The sequence below is a fragment of the Nyctibius grandis genome, chromosome 2 (genome assembly GCF_013368605.1).
Source record: "Nyctibius grandis isolate bNycGra1 chromosome 2, bNycGra1.pri, whole genome shotgun sequence".
Classification (NCBI taxonomy): domain Eukaryota; kingdom Metazoa; phylum Chordata; class Aves; order Nyctibiiformes; family Nyctibiidae; genus Nyctibius; species Nyctibius grandis.
The window spans coordinates 24497004-24517498 of record NC_090659.1 but is presented as its reverse complement, the minus strand read 5'-3'; the positions used below and the strand labels follow the sequence as shown (position 1 = coordinate 24517498).

The window sequence follows — 20495 nt, the reverse complement described above, 5'->3', positions numbered from 1 at the left end:
TTGCCCTGTTCTTGCTCTCTTCCCTGTGTGGTGGTGTTGTTCACTGTCGGGTACTGCGCAATACAGACCTCTGCTCTGAGCCAATGTGACTGCACTTATGTTTTTAAGAATTTTTACTGGATATTTCTGTAACCTACCCGTATTGTGAGTTACCTGAAAGTACCACAATGTACATCTGAAATGGGAAATTTGATGTCCTTGCTGGCAGGCTGTGAAAATGCATCACTACGAACTCACCTGCCACTTCCCTTTGAGAGAGAACAGGGACAAAGGCATCTGTCTGAAAATAATAACACTTTATTTGATTTTTCTTTTGTTACATTATCATAAATGTTCTCTATTCTCAGAAAACAAAGCCCTAGTTTGGAAAATAATGCACATACAAATCTCTTCTTACGGGTATTAAGTATACAGAAATATACGAAGATTTCTCTATTATTGTAATATATCATCAGAATGCCCCACATCCCACATTTTTACTCAGGTCTACTGTACCAGTAAGCATAAACTACAAAGGTAACAAGCAACCTGAAAAAGACATGGTTTATATAACATAATTATACATATGTGTGTATATATATATCTACAACAGTGCAAATATATCACAGCGTGCAGGCAGCAATAGTCTCTAGAGAAGCATAATAAAATTGATTCACTGTAATGCAAATGCATTACAGAAACAAGAGACAACAATGACATATTAGATATGCAGAATATGCACACTTTAGCACGCTGATTTAAAATGATACCTTGCATTGACTCTTGCTTTAAAAACAAAAGAACAAATGTTAAATAATTCAGTAACAGATTCAAGGGCAGTATCTCACAATAAGGTCAACTGATTCATATAAGATGTTTCACAAATTTTTACTGACACAGGTAAAGGCTTGGCTACACTGCAGGACTTGCTGATTTTCTTTTTAGATATATCAATGTAACATTTTCCTTAAATTTCATTTACTTCTACTGTAATTTAAGAGCATTTTTTCAGTATTATTTAAATTGCTCAACAACTAATTCACATTTGTAAAGGTTTGTACAATTATCGCTGAGTCCACGAAAGCTGTTTTTTGGAAGTAATAGAAAGGAGTTTGTATAAAGATTACCCTAAAAGGGCTACTAAAATAAACTACAATGGAGTCGGAAAAAAAAGACATCACAGATGCCACTGAAGTAAAAAACACTGTCAACCTTAAAAGTAAAGACTTCCATGTTGCCTTGCAATCTGCTTAAAAAGACATTTCAGATTTTTTTCTTCTTGAGAGAGAGAAGCCCACCAGAACATTAGGCGTTCGGTAGCTCAAAGAAGTTTAGAAAGTCATCCCTCCACCCCTAACTACCCCGCACTGTTTCCAAGCAGCTCATTTTTACACCCCATCTGGAGAACAAACACAAGTATCTAGCCACAAGCACACAAGCAATTGGTAAGCACAGGCTGAGCTGCATGAAGGCCCCCAGAAAGAAAATGGGTTGACAAAATCTTGATGTATCTTGAAGATAGAAACAATACAGAGATTGCAGGCTGGCAGGCTGAGCCATGGGGATTTCTTGTGCCCAAGGATACGTATTTTGACTGGTCACCCTTTGTTTTCCTGTGCTGGCAATGGGTCTCAACAGAAATCTAAATCTCTTAAAGGAAGGTTCTACAGTTGACAACTGCATAAAGTTTTGGTTCATGGTAAGATTTCAAAATAATCAAAATGCTGAAGCTAGATTTCGTGCTCTACAGAACCATTACTCCTTCACAAACTCCATGTGAAATGTGTACACAAACAGAAATACGCTAACATATGCACAGAATAAAAAGGAAACTTGTTATGCTTGCAGGCTCAACCTGCAACTTTTCGACATGTAACATGCAGAATGATATCCGGGGTTATAAAAACCACTCAGTGGGATACATTACAACTATCTCTTTATACATTATGAAAACAGGTATTTAAGAACAGGACAGTAGGAGTTGATCCCTGAAAATGCTACTGCCCCCGTCCACGAATAGCAGAGCTCATGATTAACTTCAGTGACACTCAGCACTTAATTGATGCACTCACTAGTGCTGTGTGGCAGGATTAATAGGACCCGCATCACAGGCACAGCAATGATCAGCCTGTCACAAACTGCTACAGAGGACATGACACAGTGTCATTTTCTGCCTACTTCCAGTTCCCAGTGGCTTTCCAAAATGCCTTTATTATTATCACACTTTATAAATGGCTTTCCATACAGAACTAAAAGAAAGAAATTCCTGAGCAATTGCACCCTATCGGGCTGTTCTGGTAGGAAAATGGATACACATGAGAAGATCATTTTCTCAAAGAAGAAAGAACACCACGTGGGATGGTATCTCTGCAGCTACCACTGAGATCCCCTCTGCAGAAATACAGACCAATTATCTACCACAGTCAACCTGCTCTGGAGGAGCCCAAGGCTAGCTACTGTCAAAACCAACCTCAGTGTTTTCTACTATTCCTGCTTTTGGCAGGGGTCTTTGCTGCCCTGTGTGAATGTTAAAAGGAACAACAATCCTAACACCCAGAGTTCAGGGCAAAGTCCAGACCTTTTCTAACTTACAGTCGGGCTACAGAAACAAGGTGACTTAAAACATCACATCTACTTGTTAAGTGTGCTATGGTACCCACAATACAAGACCAGTTTTAACAAGTTTCCATTTTAGCAAGGAATTGCTTGAACTTCCAGCTCCAAAGCCAAAGCCTTAAGTTCTAAAGTTTCAATGTACAGGGGCTCATCTCCTCTAACTTGATGTGTCCAGAGCAGGTAGGCAGACTATCTAAGGTACGTTCCTCGGCTCCCTTGATCCTCAGTGCAAGAGTTACGTACCTCCCTGAGGGCAAACCATACATTTTTGTCACATTACCTAATTCCTAATCTTCTGCCAGTGCCCTAAACACATGCCTAGGAAAGACCACAAAGGAGATGCTAAGTTCAGTACAGAGAATTGCCTCTGTAGTTGCCTGTCTAATCCCCATTAACTAGAGAAGGAGCTCGGGAAACCAAAAGAAATGCATAAACTACAGCTCAGTAAGTCCACAAAGCTGAATTACACTGCTAACATTTCAATGTATCCACTTCAGGACTGTTGCAAAAACCAGAACAACGCTGGCAAAACGAGGATCCACTCCTGCTCCAGCTGACATTGCCCTGAACCCCCCCGGGAACAGGCGTGAGTTCAAATGTGGCAACTGCTGTAATAAAAACTTACCGTATGGGCCAGAATTCACGTCACTAGGTGTTGGGGATTGGCTGCATGACAAAGGTCATGGCTCATTGGAACAACTGTATGAGCAGAGCAGATTCTGAGGCGAGCAAGACTAGGCCTCAGGCCCTGGCCGAAACTGCAATTCATGCTGATGATAGCAGAACGGCAAGGATACTGAGACCTTGACAGGGATCGTAAACAACTAACTAAAGGGGGAGTGAGAGCTGTGAGAATGAGAAAGAAGCACAGCTGGCTAACCGCAAGTAGGAGGGATATGCAAAAGTAACTTGTAGAGCTTCAGCCAATCAATAGTTGACTAGCAGGCATAATTAAAATCCACTGTATAAATAGATGCTGTCTGGGCTAATAAAGTGACGCATGCTTTATCACTCATAATGAGTTGTCTGCGTGTTGTTCCTCCGCTACTCGCAAATGGCGCCCGAACGGGGACATGAAGGAAATGAGCAGAAGCAGCGGACACAGAGAAGCACCGGTAGCAGCGACCGGGGGGCCAAGATCGACCCAACGCTGACTGGCGCAGCGTGTCGACCAGCGGAGCCTGAACTGTCCAAAAGGGGTTCGCCGTCTGTGAGGGCTGCCGGGAAGGCTGCATCAACAATTTGTCCTACAATGGAGTGCCTTAACCAAGGAGCACGAGCGCCTTAACCAAGGAGCACGGAGAGATCGCCGGCAATATGGATTTCGAGGTAGCCCAAGAATTATTGCAGCGCTTTTTAGAAAAGTGGGGAGTAGATTGTATCAAACAATTGTCAGGAATAGTTGCCTATGGGAAAGTTAAAGGGTGTTTCCAACAACCCGACTCCTTGTTTGAAGTAGAGGAATGGCGAAAATTCGGTGATATCTTGTGGGACCAAAACCTCCCACGGCCCCGGTGGCTGTACCGGTGGCAGCTCCTTTATCGCCGTCAGTACGGACGGCTCCGAAAAAAGCTGAGGAGCGGGGAGAGAGTAAAATAGATACAGATCCATCAGGACTGATAGTGCGCCCTAAAACACGAACTCGATTTGGACTAATTGATTCAGACGCTGAACAGGAGACTTGGCAGAAACCCCCTCCGAAACCCCCTCCCTCTCATTGATCTCTCTACGGATGAGGCTGAGCAGGAGAACAAGAAGGAGGGTAAACCTGCTTCGTATCCACCTTTACCGGATTCGCTGTTTCCTGAGTCTGTTGAACAAAGTTTACATTCCGGCGCTAAACGACCACCGTTAAGGTTGCCATTTAAGGAGTCAGCAGTACCAGAGTCACAAGGATTTAAAGGACTGTTACCATCACGAAATGGACACGAACTTGACATGACAGAGCTTGGTAGACGACTGGAAGAATTAAAGACAGAATTGCAGCAGCATCGTTAAGCCAACGCCTCGGGACACGTGACTATGTCTCCCCCAAAACCCCCCTCTGTGTTAGGGACAAGTATTAGGGCCACCTCAACCTCCTTTACAACTCCCTACTCCACCTTTAGATCAGGGCAGGGGGGGAGGTTTGCGTCCATCTGGTAATGTGGGAGGTGAGGGAGAGGGTCAGCGTCCGCCCACGTATACAGGGGAAGGGGGGGGAGGTGAGGGAGGAGTGAAATGGAAAGGGGTCATTCGAGATGCGTTATTAGAAGGAGTTATAATTCCACAAGCATATCCGGTGATTGTGGGTGCGGATCCTGAGGGGAGAAATATTTGGCAACTGTTAGATTGGAAAATTGTAAAAGAAGCATTGCCACTATAGTTAGCGAAAGACAACACAGATGAGGACTGCAGAAAAGTTGTTGCAGGGATGGCAAATAGTAATGCCACCTTAACTGAGCCAATGGATGCTTGTGAGAAAGTAGGAACCACCACATTTCAGATGGAGTATTTAGCAAAACTTTTGTGGCGGCAGTTAAGGTAGTTCATCGTTGTTATACATGCGAGCAGGAAGGTCACTTTAAGAAAAACTGCCTTAAGAAGTTGAAGCTGAGTGGGAGAGATAACTCTGTTTTGATGTGTCATTGCTGTGGGAAGCTAGGGCATTTTGTGAAGCTGTGCAGGTCTCAGTATAATGCTCAAGGTCAGCTGATAACAACCAGCTGCAGAATGCAGGGTGGGGGAACCGTATGCTGACACAAATGAATCTTCCCAACCAGTTCCAGGCCTATGCAGTTAACTCGCAGCCCAAACCGCAGGGAGCGCAGGACTGGTGTTTCCACACGGGGTTAACCTGTGCGGCTGCCAATCCTTGGACCTGTGGCAAACAGGGATAATGCTAATGCTAATTGTCAAAAGATCATTGAAGCTTTACCTGGAAAAACAGATTTGAATGTTATGATAAAGGCACGTGCAAAAGTGGGTACTGTGGAACATAAGGCTCAAGTTATGGCTGCGGCCGTACTTGGGGCTTACGTCGTCACAATTGCAATCTCTATTCCAATTGTTAGCAGGGGACACAACTTTAACAGCACCACGACACACTACTTCAGAGGTACAGCAACTGATTACAGAAATAGAAAGCAGGCTACGTTCCAAATTTGTACATCATATTGATTTGAATCAGGAAATACAAATTATCACCTTGTTTGATAGGCAAATTCCGTATGCAATAATTGGTCAATGGAATTCAGAATGACCAGATTCGTTACAGAGCTATTGGCACAGATTATTCATCAAAGGACGGATGCGATGTCGGGAGCTTGTGGCCAGAGATCCTGCATCACTAACTGTTCCTATTGCAGCTCAATATTTTGAGTGGTGTGTGGCTAATAGCTTTGCTTTGCAAACAGCTATGGAGAATTTCTCGGGACAGGTTGTTGAGTGCGGAACTTCCAATTGCCACTGGAGTGTGGTATACAGACACTTCCATGGATGGAATTACCATTTTTACGGATGGATCTGGGAACACAGGCAAGGCAGGCCTTCTCTGGTATTCTGATGGCAAGTGGGAATCTATGGTAGTACAACAAAAGGGTTCACCTCAGGTGGTAGAATTACGAGCTGTATTAAAAATATTTCAGAATTTTCCCATTCCCTTTAATTTGATTACTGATTCAGCATATGTAGCTGGCATTATAAAGCAACTGGATAGATCTGTTATAGAGCATATATGTAATCAGTGTGTTTTTGAATTGCTGCGAGCTCTGTGGCAAGAAATTCAAATCCGAACTGCATTGTTTTATGTTTTACATGTAAGAAATCATACTAATTTGCCTGGGTTTATTGCAGAAGGCAATGCTCGACCGGACTAGACGTTACTGGACTAGACTCAGATGCTATCTATTTACCTATCAGAAAGGAATATCTACAGTGGTTAACAAATCAGTCAACTCTTTTTCAAATGGCCTTACAGGACTTTACTGGACCATTGTTAACACATTTATCAAAAGATAAAAGCTACAGTTTATTTGCAAACAGGATTGGGAAGAACAACCTATCAGATCAGAGATACCTGTGACTGGACTAACTGTTTTTACTGATGCTTATAGTTATTATGTTAATTTCATGCCTGTTCTCATGTCTTCGCAAGGATCTCGATCAAATGATGAACCTAGCTCTGCTCATACAAAAAGAAAAAGGGGGAATTGTTGGGGATTGGCTGCATGACAAAGGTCATGGCTCATTGGAACAACTGTATGAGCAGAGCAGATTCTGAGGCGAGCAAGACTAGGCCTCAGGCCCTGGCCGAAACTGCAATTCATGCTGATGATAGCAGAACGGCAAGGATACTGAGACCTTGACAGGGATCGTAAACAACTAACTAAAGGGGGAGTGAGAGCTGTGAGAATGAGAAAGAAGCACAGCTGGCTAACCGCAAGTAGGAGGGATATGCAAAAGTAACTTGTAGAGCTTCAGCCAATCAATAGTTGACTAGTAGGCATAATTAAAATCCACTGTATAAATAGATGCTGTCTGGGCTAATAAAGTGACGCATGCTTTATCACTCATAATGAGTTGTCTGCGTGTTGTTCCTCCGCTACTCGCAACTAGGAAAAATACCTACCTCAGGGAACTATGGAAGTACCTCAGGTCCATTTGTCCCAGAGATGGCCGTTTCTTCCGTTACAGAGAAGAGTAGATGATTAACTTAGACTGGGCCTTAGACAGCTACGGTTCTGAGATAAACCATCTCCAAAAACACTATCCAATTGATGAAATGAAAAAGAATTGAATTTCATTGGCTGAATCATGGTATGCACAGTTAAAAGCATCATGCATGTAATTTCCTCTTCACACCTGGATCCTAACAGGTAGGCCAATGCTGCGGTTGGCCACCTGCACCCCAGGCTTTACCTGTGCATTCAGAAGGAATCTTTGCCTCGCTGCTACTCTTGCAACTGATGTCCCTTCTAACCACATTCACACCAACTCACAAAGCTTGGCCCAAAACAAACACAGGTCAAGAGAACTGTTCTGTTTGAGAAAGCATTCGAGCTTGTGCTTACATCCCTCTCAACCCAAGACAGCTGATGCACTTCAAAATCCTCCCTGAATAAGGATACACCAGAATAGAGCCAGTGCCAGACTGGGACAGAAAATGCTGTGCTCAACCCCCTTGACGAAGACTCCAAGCCAGCTTCTGCTGCGCTAAGATCAAGGAGCATCAGAGCAGATCCCACAGGTATGAAAAACTCCCCACAGCACTAACTTGACCCCAATGAAGAAGCTGATAACCAACCCTGCAGTGCTGGAGGGCTCTCCTGCATGATGCAGGACAAACATGCGTGACCCTCTCTCCCACAGAGCCACCAAATGAGACTGGACCTGAAGCTCAGTGAGCAAAGGCAATGTGGAATAAGGTGCATCAGGCTGCAGAAAGAGGTATGCATGCCATTTGCACCCTCCTCACACACATTTTCTGAGGAGCTGTTTGGAAAAGTCATCATTGCACCTTAAGTCTCTCCCTCTGCCCTTTTTTATCGTTCCTGAACATGATCGTCACAGGGCAGGAGACAAAAGAAGAAAATCATATTCCAATACAAGTTAACACTGAAAAGTAATTAATTAAGATCCATTCCTGCTTAGTTCAGAAAGTAAAAATAAATGCTGACATTGTTCAAATGTAAAGCAGTCCTGAATTGGCATTTCTGTTACAGAATGAAAAAAAATAGGAAGTTAATTTTTTCCTTACCAAAACTATGCAGACAACAAAAGCAATTACGCAAAGCAACAGTAAATATACAGAAAAATATACACTCATCTCCATGCTTGATTTTCATTCTCTGCTTCCCCTCAAAATAAGTATTTTGTGATTAAGAAAAAAGATTAGTTCAAGATCACTGTAAAGCTGTAGTCTCCTAGAGACTAACCCAAAGCAAATGAACTTTTCAGTATAGTCTCTGAGTCTGTTTAGACAGCGAACATCTCAGTCTTCCTGTGCAATACAGCCCTCACCCAGCAAAGCACTTAAGCCTGGACTTTATTTTAAAGACATTAGATGATCCTTTGATTCACATAAGACAATGCAGATGTGAGAAGTTATTAAGATACTTAAGCACTTTATTGGAACAGGGCTTCAAAGGATCCCATCAGAGTCAAAAACATCCATCTAGTGTTGAGTAAACAGGACAGACAGGACCTCCTCTGTGAGGAACACTGGGGTGGTACAGGTCAGTATGTACCACACTTCTTTCCAGAAACAAATGTTTAATTAAACATTAAATTCTGTTACAACATAGACTTTGACACAAAAGAGTAGACTGAAATGCCAGTCACCTGATACATCCACTACCTGGACTCAAGTGTTCATTATCTCCCACTCACATAACCAGCTCTCCCTATTATGTGTATATACATTCCTCTCCTTTAATTAAAAAGATACCTTGGGCTCCAAATATTAAGGAGTGAACAGGATTTCAGCATCAGACTTTCTTCTGTTACTCCCTTTGATCTATAAAGATGAAATTTTCTCAATTTCTTATGTGAGTAGAATCTGCTTTCTAAATTTTTTATTTAATTGTAAATAATAATGTATTAAGTTCTTTTCAGAAACTGTCAGGGTTTTTCAGATTATATGCAAGTTGCCACAAAGAAAAACAACAAAAAAACATTTGAAACACTTAAAAGTCTTAACTGATGCACATAGTAAACCAAAGCAACCTGTCAAAACAAGTCAAAATAATACAAGGGGGCCAACAGAACACTAAAGTCTTCCTGTAATTCCAACAAAGATCATACATTCAGTCAAGAGACCTTTAAAAAACCTTTAGCCTCTTACACAATTCTAGCCGATTGTGACTGGTTCGAATGGTAATAACGGCATTGATTTCAATCTGTTTATGGCTATTTATACATGGCTATATAAATCAAGGATCTGAAGTCTTTAGAATCTTGCTGGCCTCATTGTTCTTCCTCATGAAGTCTCCAGAGCTTCACAATGTGCTTGCTTAACACTACAGCACATGCATGCTCAGTCCATTAACCTGGGAATGCGTTTTATATCAGCCTGTGAGAATTTATTTCCACATAAATAGAAAAAAGCCAAGTTGAGACTAGGTTAAAACTATTTGCAGTATATAAAAACATAATTGAGATGGACTTTAAATACTTCTGTTGCACAGCAGTGGCAAAAGAGATATCATTAGTTAATTTTAGAGCTAAGTAGGGATAGAATGATTATCCCATTTATGTGTAGCACTGAGTTTCAACAGATTTTATTTCTTTACTGGGATACTACAGTCTGGAAGTGTTCCTCAGAATAGTAACTTTCAGCTAAATGCTGACAGCAGATGGCTGGGAAAAAGCATGTCTAACAAAAAAAAAGGAAAGACAAAAAATAGACAAAGTTATAGTACAGGAGGACATGTTGCAGGCTGAAGAGGTAAAATAAGAAAGTCTACAAACAGAGGAATAGGCACAGACAACAAGACAGTATCCAAGGAATTCGTACTGTTAAATTGTCTAGATGGGAGAAGACAGCATTGTCATCGTGTAAGTTAACAGTGTTGAAATGTCAGCTTAGTTACTTCATTTGGTACACTGCAATGGATTTCCAATGTGGTGTTTGGTAAATGGTGTTGGTAAACAAAAAACATGAACCCTGAAGGTATTCAATGCCATGGACATCACACTCTTTCATACTCAGGTAGCTTACAACTGGACCAGCAGCGTGCCACAAAGGAGTAATTTGACACAGGTAGTCTTTTGTCTGCTGCAAACAGCATTTGAACTGCCTGTAATATACACAAATATTTTGAGTCTTGAAATAATCAAGGCACATTGTGCCAAGGGATTTCAGCTTGTGACTTATTTAAAAAGTGTTCACAGTTATGAGTATTATTTAGAATAGCCAAAATTCTTAATTTCTCATATCTGACAGCCGTATAGGTCCATACCTGCTTGTGAAAAACGCCTGGAAAAGCTGCAGAGCTGTATAGAAGCTTTTTGTGAAAAAACAGCAACAAAACTATGCAAAGAGGTTGTGTAAGGATTTGTTTTTTCTACAGTAAAGATTGACCTTGCTTTCACAGGTTAATCTTATTTTCAGGGAAAGTTCAGCTAACCTTCCTAAAACATGTGACTTGACTTAAAGTCTTCCAGAACACAGGCTTAATTCAAGCTTCCTGAGTTTAACAGATACACGCGGTCTATGTCTGTATTGGTAAACTAAACAGAACCTGGGCATGGGCCAGGAAAAATGGGAAACAATTGTCTTCACTGCTAAATGGCAGAGCTGCAGCCCAGAACAGCCAGAGCTTTTCCAGACAATGTTTGGGCTCTGTTTAGAAGTTAGTACAGTACAGGGACCACTCCTATTAGCCCCAGTTGTCTGAAGACTAACAGAGCTGGTCCTGGCACTATTTAGTTTACTAGCATAGACGTAACCACGGAGCCTTTGAAAAGAGTCTGTGAATTGTGACTGCTGGTGGCCAGCAGATGCGCAAGGTCTCCTTTCATCTGCTCTCCTGTCATGAGCTGCTGAGCTCCTGAACGGTTTGCTGACATTGAGCTGCTTCTACAAGACTTCAGCATCCTGATAGGAATAACGCATTTACAGAATTTGTAGGTCTGACTCAGAGGTCTGTGACACTAAGGTAAATGAACAGTAATGGCAGAAGGTAGTTGAATTAATGCAGAAGTTCACCAGGGTGTCCAACATGGGTATGGGCCCCACAATTTCATTTTGAATTGAAAATCCAAACCCATGAAAATCAGTGACAAAATTCACATCAACTTGGAACCAGAATTTCCCCTGCCAAGTTTACAAAGGTGAGATATGCAAAACAAATGCATGCTTCTTTTAATGCTTTCATTAGTGTTTAATCAATTAGCTATGAATTCCCATGTCGCGCATGTAGACTTCGGGATGAGAATAAAACTGCTTGGCATAATTAGACATGCAGTATTACAAGGTCATTTGCATATTTTGAGGAGACTCCTACATGTAGTGTGTTGCAGATATAATGAACACTGTCACATGAGGCAGTCACAAGTGTTTTAACACAATACCCCAAGTTTTGAGCTGTGGATAGCTCTCGCGCTCCATCAGGCTTTAACAGTTGCTCAGGCTTTAGGGATAGATTCTGCTTTCACAATTTAAGAAAAAATGAGCCTTGGAGTGCTTTGATTTTTTCTTTCACAGGAGGTAGATCAAACAGATAATGAGCAGAGTTAGTATTTTAATTATCACAAATACTGAGGATTTAAAAGACTCTGCAAAAGAACATTTTTTCAATCATTCAGCAACAGCTTGAACATGTCTGACTGTCTGTGCTATCTGCTGTTGCTTCCAAATACAGACCACAGGTTTAGTGCAGATTCAGAACCTGCCTTTTCCTCCTACTGTTATGATTTTCAGATATGAGACCAGCTTGACAAGTAAAGCATCAGAATTCTCAATTTAGGCAGAAACAAAAATAATTACTTAAATCACGTTATGTGTGTTTCAAAAAAGTATCCATATTAAAAAGATATCTTTATCTTATTAATTAATACATTTACAGACTTTTGGCCAGAAGGGGTAATTCTGTAGAAAAGAACTGCAAAATAACACATAGAAAACTGCAAAGATGGGACTCTAAATTTAAAAAGATGAAAGAATCTTATTTTCTTTGCATTCCTCATTTTGCATCTCATTACCTTGTCACCTATAGATGACATTACACTATTCTGGCTACCAGGACTAGTATTACTTTTTCTCAAAATTGGTTTTTATAAGGAAAGTTCCTGTGGCCAGGATTTTTATTACAGTTACACTGCCTCGGTATTGATATTCTGTGGTGTAAAATTCCCTTCTATTTCTTCTTCCTAGTTAAAGCTAGAAAGTGTAATGAAAACATGACCCAACCCAACTGGACTGATTGGCTTAACACTGTATGTCCACTATCCCATTGTGGTTCTCTATGGGCTAGGTCATAACAGCATCTAGCTGGGCACTGGCGACTGGCCTGCCACAGTGAGACAATGTCAAGTGCCCTCTACTGCATGTCTAAAGATCTTCCTACTGCATTGTTTTAGCTTTTTTTCCTTTACCTCTCTGCTCGGATTTTGTATCTGAGAACAAAATAGGCAATTAGGCGCAGCGAGAAGAAGAAAATTCCAAGAACAATGAAGTCCAGGTAAAGTTTGGCATTTTCTACATCCAGTTCTCTCAGAATGGCCTCTGATTTTTGAAAATGGCAAGTGTCATCTTTGTCACAATGCAGATCTTCTCGATCCAGTCCATAGATTGAGAGAATAACTCCTTCGAACGCATATCTGGAAAGAAGAAGGATGGATTACAAGGAAAAGTCCTGCTGTTCTCTGTTTAGAAGTACTCCACCAGCGATACAATCCCTGTGAGAGCTTGGCTGCACACACTGAGGGGTTCAATATCTTTCTGACACACGTGTCTCGGGGCAAGTTCTATCCCTGTTACAATCAAGCAAATGACATGTCACTGGCATTTTATGAGACTGAACAAGGACAGAAGTTTTGCCTTTAACTGCTTCCAGTTAGTGTATACCGCAATTTCTCCAAAGGAGAATGTTAAAATATAAAGCAGACTAATTGCACCTCGTATTCAGAAATTCCCCTTTTCAAAGTGACATCGTTAGTTCCAATTTTTAAAACTAAGCAACAGAAATACAATTATGTTTGAAGCTAGGAATATATTAAAACTGGCATTAACCTAGAATGTCTCTTCTCTTTCCTTCCATGCGCTATAGTTTCACTAACAAGGCACAGTTCCCGTGTCTCCCCTGGTACTGGGTGCACTTACGATTTGACTTTGCGAGCAGATACACCATCATGGATCCCATGCATATGACAGCTCCCACTGGCTTCAGGAGACTCCACATGGGCTAGACAACAGTTCAAGGCCTCATCTTAAATTCTAGCTACTAATTCAGGGGGTGTGGTGTCTTAATCTTTGATAGGTCTCTGTGTAAGACCTCATTTGCCAAATGAAAGGATATTTCAGCTTGGGTTTTCTCAGTAACAGTGCAGCTTGGGCAGGGTGGGGAAAAGGGCGATGGGAAAATTCACCGCACCTAATTTCAGCTATGAACATTTAAATGTCTAGTCTAAACTATCCCTCTGTGCTAGTCTCCAGAGGTTTCCTGATGGTAATCATCCCATCTTAAGACAGCTGTCTCAGCAAGAGTGACAGACATAGATAGGATATAAGGTGCCTATGGTTCTCAAAACACTAGTTTAGATTAGAGATGACACAAATCCCATGCCTTTTGTGGCAGTGCTACTGCAAAATTTAAAACCAGGTCTCTATCAAAGAAGTCTACCTAGGATACAGCATTATCTGCCAAAATGAGGTGCTGGCATCAATTTCTCAGTTGGGCATACTGTCCCTATTATTTCAGATATCCACTAGTGCAAAATCCAGGGAGATTTGTATGCTGTGCAATCCCACTGAATTCATGGGGACTGACATGGACTTGTGGCTGATAATCTGTACTGAATGTTCCTATTTATTTCACATCATATACAACAAAAAATGCAGTGAGATAATGTGGTATACATCATATGCACGTTTATACTCTAAAAGAATGTGCTGTGAACGTAGTCTCTTTGGCACCCAAAATAACCAACCAAGCAAAGACAAACAAACAGCATTTCCAAGATGGGAGGTTAATGGCCTCCCTTAGCAGTACCTGACATAGGAAATGTAGGACATCCACTGGAGGTATGTTGGGATGGTATCAAAGCTGACAAAAAACCCAGAGAACAGAAGCACTGGGATGGCAGTAACTGGGCCCACAAAAGTGGCCACCTGCGAAGAGAAGGAATAGACAGTCTCTTGTCAGACAGTCAGAGAAAAAAAATAAAATTAACTTGCTCTTTCATCTGATGTCCTGACCTCCAGTGAGGAAATCAGCCTTCAAAAGAGCAGACTTATGGCAAATCCTCTGTTCTGTGCCAAATCCAAATACGCAGTGCAAACTTACTCTTTAGGCAGTGGGGAGTGATGCCATTCAAGTTGTTCTTATAATGTTACTCCCCAAAATTATCACAGTTCCAAATATCAGGAAATTGCTATATTTTTGACAAGGTTTCTTGCGATGAGGAGGTTAGATGCTGTTAGTGGAGGAAAAGGAGTCCCTATCCTCTTCCTAAACCTTTCTACTAGTTGACAATGCTGCTGTGGTGGATTTGTCCTTTAAAGGACTTGAACCCATCAAGAAGTTTACAGAGCAAGATGGGCACTGTGATTCCCTTGCTTCTCTGGGTATGAGACCCCTCTTCCTAAATATTATCCTTTCTCACTCATTTTCCACTGAGGACACACAGACCTCCTCCTCAGTAACACCACATGAACAGTAGCTTCAACTGGTCCTAAAACATGCTGAAGAGGGTAAGGGACATCTCCAGCTGGGTGGCTTTGGTGGGGGAAGATAGATCTTGACCCAACTCCAGCCTGCCCTCTCTACATTCCCTCCAGGGCAAAGGGCCATACAGGTATCTCTGGGGAGGGCAGAAGCACAGGGATCACACAACAGAGCTATGCTGGTCTCCACAGGGTGGCACAGAGAGGGAATCAAGTCTTCTACTGCAGAAATCTTGAGAGCATCAATGCATATTAATGTCAATATCATCCGTTATCACGAGCACCACAAAACAGTTCTGCTGTGGAATGGTCACCTCAGCACACCTCCTGCCAGGAAGCAGAAGGGAGTTACACGGCCAGCTTCCAGTGTGAGAGTCATGCCAACAGCTGCTTCTCTCCCTCCTTCGGCAAAGGTTTAGTTTCTGGGCAAGCCTTTTCATACCTTACCTCCTGCAACCTTTTAGTATGTGTATGGAAGAACCTCCTCCTGAGCTACTGATCCTCATGGCCTACCTCCACTTTGTAGATACACAGAAATATATCAGTCCTACAGTTTCTAAGACCTGCTCAGCCTGGGATGAATAGCAAGTGACAATCCACTCAAGCAGGGGCAGGCACAGTCCCATTCGGATGGGGAAGTAACTTCATATCCTCACATCCGGTGGGCGTACATGCTGTTTAAGTTGATGCTAGTGGGAAGCATCAAGCAGCTGTGTTAGACCAAGAGAACTTTTTGCCTGTTGCCTCCCAACAAATGTCTTGGGGACATAGCAGCAGTCACAGTAAGCAGTCAGTGTTAGGAGACAGCAGGGTTCCTGTGAGACCGCAAAACACCATCAGCACCTGGAGGGATGTAGAGGCTGCACCTATGAGAAGACCCAGTGACTGAGCCACCAGGGATGTCATGGTTCCCAACGCTGAGAAGAGGACAAATCGAAGTGCATCAGATGGCTGTGAAGTCATCCAGTACACAATGCTGCAGTAAGCCACAGGAAACACTATCTGCAAGGAGATACACTTGGAGTTAGTCCATTAAAGCCAAACATTCACTGTTACTCTGAATAACATAAAAACATGGAGAGTTCTAGTTAATCCACAGCTGTCAGCCTCTCCATTACATGACAGGCATGGCTGAGGAGAATGAATACATCTGGCACAGACTGTGATATCTATCTTACTACTTGGGCATTAGAAAACAGATCCCACTCACTTACAGCCCTTTTCAATTCCCCTTCTGCACAAAATCAAAGATGGTCATCTGTTTATTCAAAAAATATTGGGTCAGGTCTCGGCTTTTGTGAAGTCCTCCTGTTTCTCCACTATTCAGGTGGTAAAACACTGGAACAGGTTGCCTAGAGAGGTGGTAGATGCCCCATCCCTGGAAACATTCAAGGTCAGGCTGGACGGGGCTCTGAGCAACCTGATCTAGTTGAAGATGTCCCTTCTTACTGCAGGGGAGTTGGACTAGATGACCTTTAAAGGTCCTTTCCAACCCAAACTATTCTATGATACTATGGTTCTATGATAAAATACTAGTACTGATCTTCTTGGCAAGTGGACTTGCCATGAACTTAGATGTTTCTTGCTTTACTGAGGAGTAGAGCACATACCTGAAAAGGAACATCAGCCATGGTTTTGGCGAGATAGTAGGCTCTCAGGCTATACCAGTAGTTCAGATGCTCTCTAAGAAATACTCCCATCTCAAGAGGAACTGCAGAGAACACAAATTAGTAAGTTAGGTTGTCAGTGTACAATACCCTTGCACATAGTAACAAAGTTTATCCATATCTAATCCTGAACTGCTGCAGTCCCATAGTGGCACTGAACTCAGAGGCCTTTGACAGGCCAACAATAGTTTCAATGATTTGTAAAGAAATGGAAGAGGTCAACCGCGAGAGTTGCTCACTGTCCAGGATATGTACCAGTCTACTCAGATGACGTGAACCTCCCTCAAGGCAGCTTTTTGAAAGAAAAATGATGCTAAAACTTAAAGAACCCGGTTATTCCTTTTGGTCCAACAGGGAATCCAAAGTAACAGCGCTCCCAGAGGAAGTACAGAACAGTCTATACTGCAAGAGTTTGCTTCTGACACCACATGAACACACTGCTCTCATGCAGAAGTCATGACTTAGAATTCCTAGAGAAATTATTACATCTTCCCTGAGACCATCCACAAGCTCATAACACATGTGAGATGCACTGGCACCTTAGGAAAAGGGGAAATTCCAGTGCAGGACTGTAACAGTGAACTGTTGGGGTTGAGAAACACTGGCAAAACTGGGGAGAGAAAGGTGCCACTGGACAAGCCTGTCTCTGTTTGCCTCTACACAGCAGTTTAGTGAGTGCAAGATTTACCCCCACACCTGTCTTAGAAGTAGAAGCACAAGTAAAATGTTATCTTATATGAAACAGATACACTACAACACCCTCCTAGCTTATTGTAATCTCCTGGTCCATTGATGCAACAGTGTGACTGGTACTCACATGTAACGACAGTTGGCATGAGTGCAGCAAACATAAGAAACAACATGGAAAAAAAGAGGAAGCCAGAGTTGCTGAGCACCTTCTTCGCTTCATTGCCAATACCTAAGTAGAGCAAGCCGATGAGCAGTGCAATGCCAATGTGCGAGGTGATACGCAAGTGTGTCAGGACCTACAAGCAAGGAAAGAGTAGTATTTCTGATCAGAAATTCTGGGCTCAAAAACAATGGCTATATGACTGAAATTAGATATACAGATTGCAGAAAAGGAGTACTTATGCCCAGAAGAAATTACATAGAAATGTTCATTCCCTACAGGCAAATTAGGTGGCTTAAGCTAAGGAAAACTTATAAGCTTCCCAGTGTCAATCAGACACATGGGTATTACAGTACAGAAAATTTCTTCCTGTAATAGAAGGCTGAAACTGCAAATGCTGCAACCTGAAATCTTATTGTCTGACAACATCACGGAGCCATTGGCCCTCACTCATCAGGAGAAGCAGACTTTCACTCTGACTAAAAGATAAATTTCCCAGAGCAGAAAGGAGGCAGAAGAGGTATTTCAGGCTTGTATAAACCAAACTAACTTAATCAGGCATAAATTAGCCTTTTGTGCCTTCTCTGCAATACAGTATTCTTACAAGAGGTACAGAAGAACAAAAGAAATAATAAAATTGGAACAACAGCCAGCCTTCGCAGTTGAGCAGGAAAAAAATCTACGCATCAGAAAACAAGTTACAGTTTCCCCTTGGTGTAAACAAGGAGAGGACATTATGATCCATGGTTAGTGCTTGTACAACTCTTGAGATATGCTCTCCATGTGTACCAGAGACATTCTGATCAGCTAGTTGAGCAACATGGAAAATGTGAAGCTGTATGTATGCTTTGGATTACAAGAGCCCTCCTACATGAACACCTCAATTTATTTTTGACCAAATATTTGTTACTAGACCAGATGTGCAAACTATTCCAGACTGCACGAAGGCAAAATTCAACAAATTAGTTAATCCTTGAATGACAAACGCGCTATAATGTAAAACAGCAAGGGAGAAGAACAAGTTGCGACAAAGAAATGTGCTGGCAAAACAACAAATGGGCATAATATATATGGTCTGAAACTAAGAAGATGGTTCCCAACCACTAGAATTGCATGGTTCTTCCATATCTTCCCAAACAGAGCAGCGGGGAAAACGGCTGATTGCTTTTACTATGGCATTCAATATAGTGTTTCCCTTTCCAAAAGGGAAGGAATACTGTGGTTGTCTGACAGCAGAGGCCTAGACACAACAGTCCATAGGCTTCTTCCAGGCCTGTAGTTCTGTGTGGACATGTCTACACTGGAAATGGTAGGGTCCTAAAGAGATACCTGCCTGGGTGCAGGGCCAAAGCTGTGTAGTTGCAGCATCTGGAGCTCAGTGAAGCTCAGCTTACCCTGTCACAAGGGTAACTCACTCGTGCTGAGCTCCACATGGCTCAACTGTTTTTGGTTTCCAAACTACCTTATCTGAATCTACCACATGCCCACCAGTATAGCTATATTGTTTGGCTTTCCCCTTTTCCAAGTACAAGTATGTCAAATTAATATATCAATATATATTAATGTATATATTGTCCTTTCCCCCCTCATGTAAAGCACTGAAAACCTTCCGAACCTCAGAAAAAGCAGCAGATAAACCCTGCTCAGATTAATCAAATTGCAAATTTGCCACAGAGGAAAGCACTTGGCCAACCAGTACCAATTACACTGTACATGGATGAGTCCCTTGGAAAGGTGTATGTGTAAGGTCTGGTTGAGGAAGCTCACCTCCTTAACTCATGCCTGTTAATGAAGGGACAGTCCGATCTAGAGAACATTTCAAAGCATCAATCAGACAGTGTAAATAATCCTGTCTCTTAAATTCACAAACAACTGAACTACTTAGAGATAAGAAAAACTTTCCTGAGCAAAAAAAAAGTCCCATTGCATTTTGCTAACGCAAATTAGGCACGCAAAACATTTAATGAACTTACGTGATAACTGCAGGATTTCGGATTTTGAAGGGGCGTGTTTATTTTTAAGAAAAAGGTGAAAGATATGTTTTTTTCCTTGGGAATTAAGAGTTTCTTTATGATACTTACTCCATCTTGATTTTAAATGTATGAAAACAGATATGCTCCCTTTTCAAAGAAAGAAAATTTTTATTCATAGATTTTCTGTTTCACAATGAAAAAGAAAGACTTCAAGTATTAATCTTACACCACACTGAAATTATTATCTCTGCCACCCCAAATTTTCTGGAAAAACTTATTTTGTGGCACATCAGTACAATTTCCCACTCATTTTTTACCAGGATAAATATAAGGGACTTGCCAGCACAGAGGGGATGTAGGCTTTAGGTTTTTAGTCCAGATGCTTCTGAGTTCCTCTGAAGAGAACTGTTGTTCACAACGAAGATGGTACATTTAACAAGAAGACTGAAAGATCAGACTCCTTCCTTTGAAATTTGGTGACAATCTTCATGCATGGGATGTTGGACAGGACCTCTGAGGCGTATTACACTACCTCACAACCAACTGAATAGACCTTTTGGCTACAAAAGTTATTACAAAGGCAGTCTTACCGAATCCCTCATGATTGTGAGAAAAGTCCTTTTGAAGAGGATAGAGAACTGGGTTAGGCAGCTGGCAGAGAAGCTGTGGCAGCCTTCTGTGGAGGAGGAATCCTGCAGAAACACATAAAAGAATAAACTTCTTTCTTTGCAGTATCTTGCTTAGTTTTCATTCACAAAACCCCACTCTCATCAGCTGAATGTGCCCAGAAACCTCCTCCATTGACTGAGGATTTAAATCCTCTTCCTCCCCCTCCAACCTCAAGCCATGCCCATTAGTTGTGACATACAAAATACCTCTTCAGAGGGCCGTTGCCAGAGGAAGGGATTCAACTCATTCTCACCACCAACATCTCTCTTGTAGTCCGTGTCACATATCCTCTCCTGTACTGCCCTTACCAGCCGGTCGTTTTGGTCTCCATATTCACCAGATGCTACTTCCATAACTACACAAACCAGAAGGTA

The 20495-nt window shown here is 41.9% G+C and overlaps 1 protein-coding gene across 4 annotated transcripts in view; it reads right to left on the bottom strand.

Moving 5' to 3' along the window:
- Nucleotides 1–8679: 8679 nt before the first annotated feature.
- Nucleotides 8680–20495, bottom strand: part of ABCG1 (ATP binding cassette subfamily G member 1) — a 56832-nt gene continuing 45016 nt past the window's right edge. For all 4 annotated transcript variants that reach the window (XM_068422028.1, XM_068422048.1, XM_068422039.1 and 1 more), the window contains 7 exons: nucleotides 20328–20476; nucleotides 20043–20144; nucleotides 17447–17615; nucleotides 16573–16673; nucleotides 15806–15964; nucleotides 14289–14407; nucleotides 8680–12897 (listed from right to left, as the gene is read on the bottom strand). In XM_068422028.1, coding sequence (XP_068278129.1) covers nucleotides 12669–12897; nucleotides 14289–14407; nucleotides 15806–15964; nucleotides 16573–16673; nucleotides 17447–17615; nucleotides 20043–20144; nucleotides 20328–20476 — 1028 coding nt within the window. In that variant the 3' untranslated portion in view covers nucleotides 8680–12668. The remainder of the gene's footprint in view (nucleotides 12898–14288; nucleotides 14408–15805; nucleotides 15965–16572; nucleotides 16674–17446; nucleotides 17616–20042; nucleotides 20145–20327; nucleotides 20477–20495) is intronic.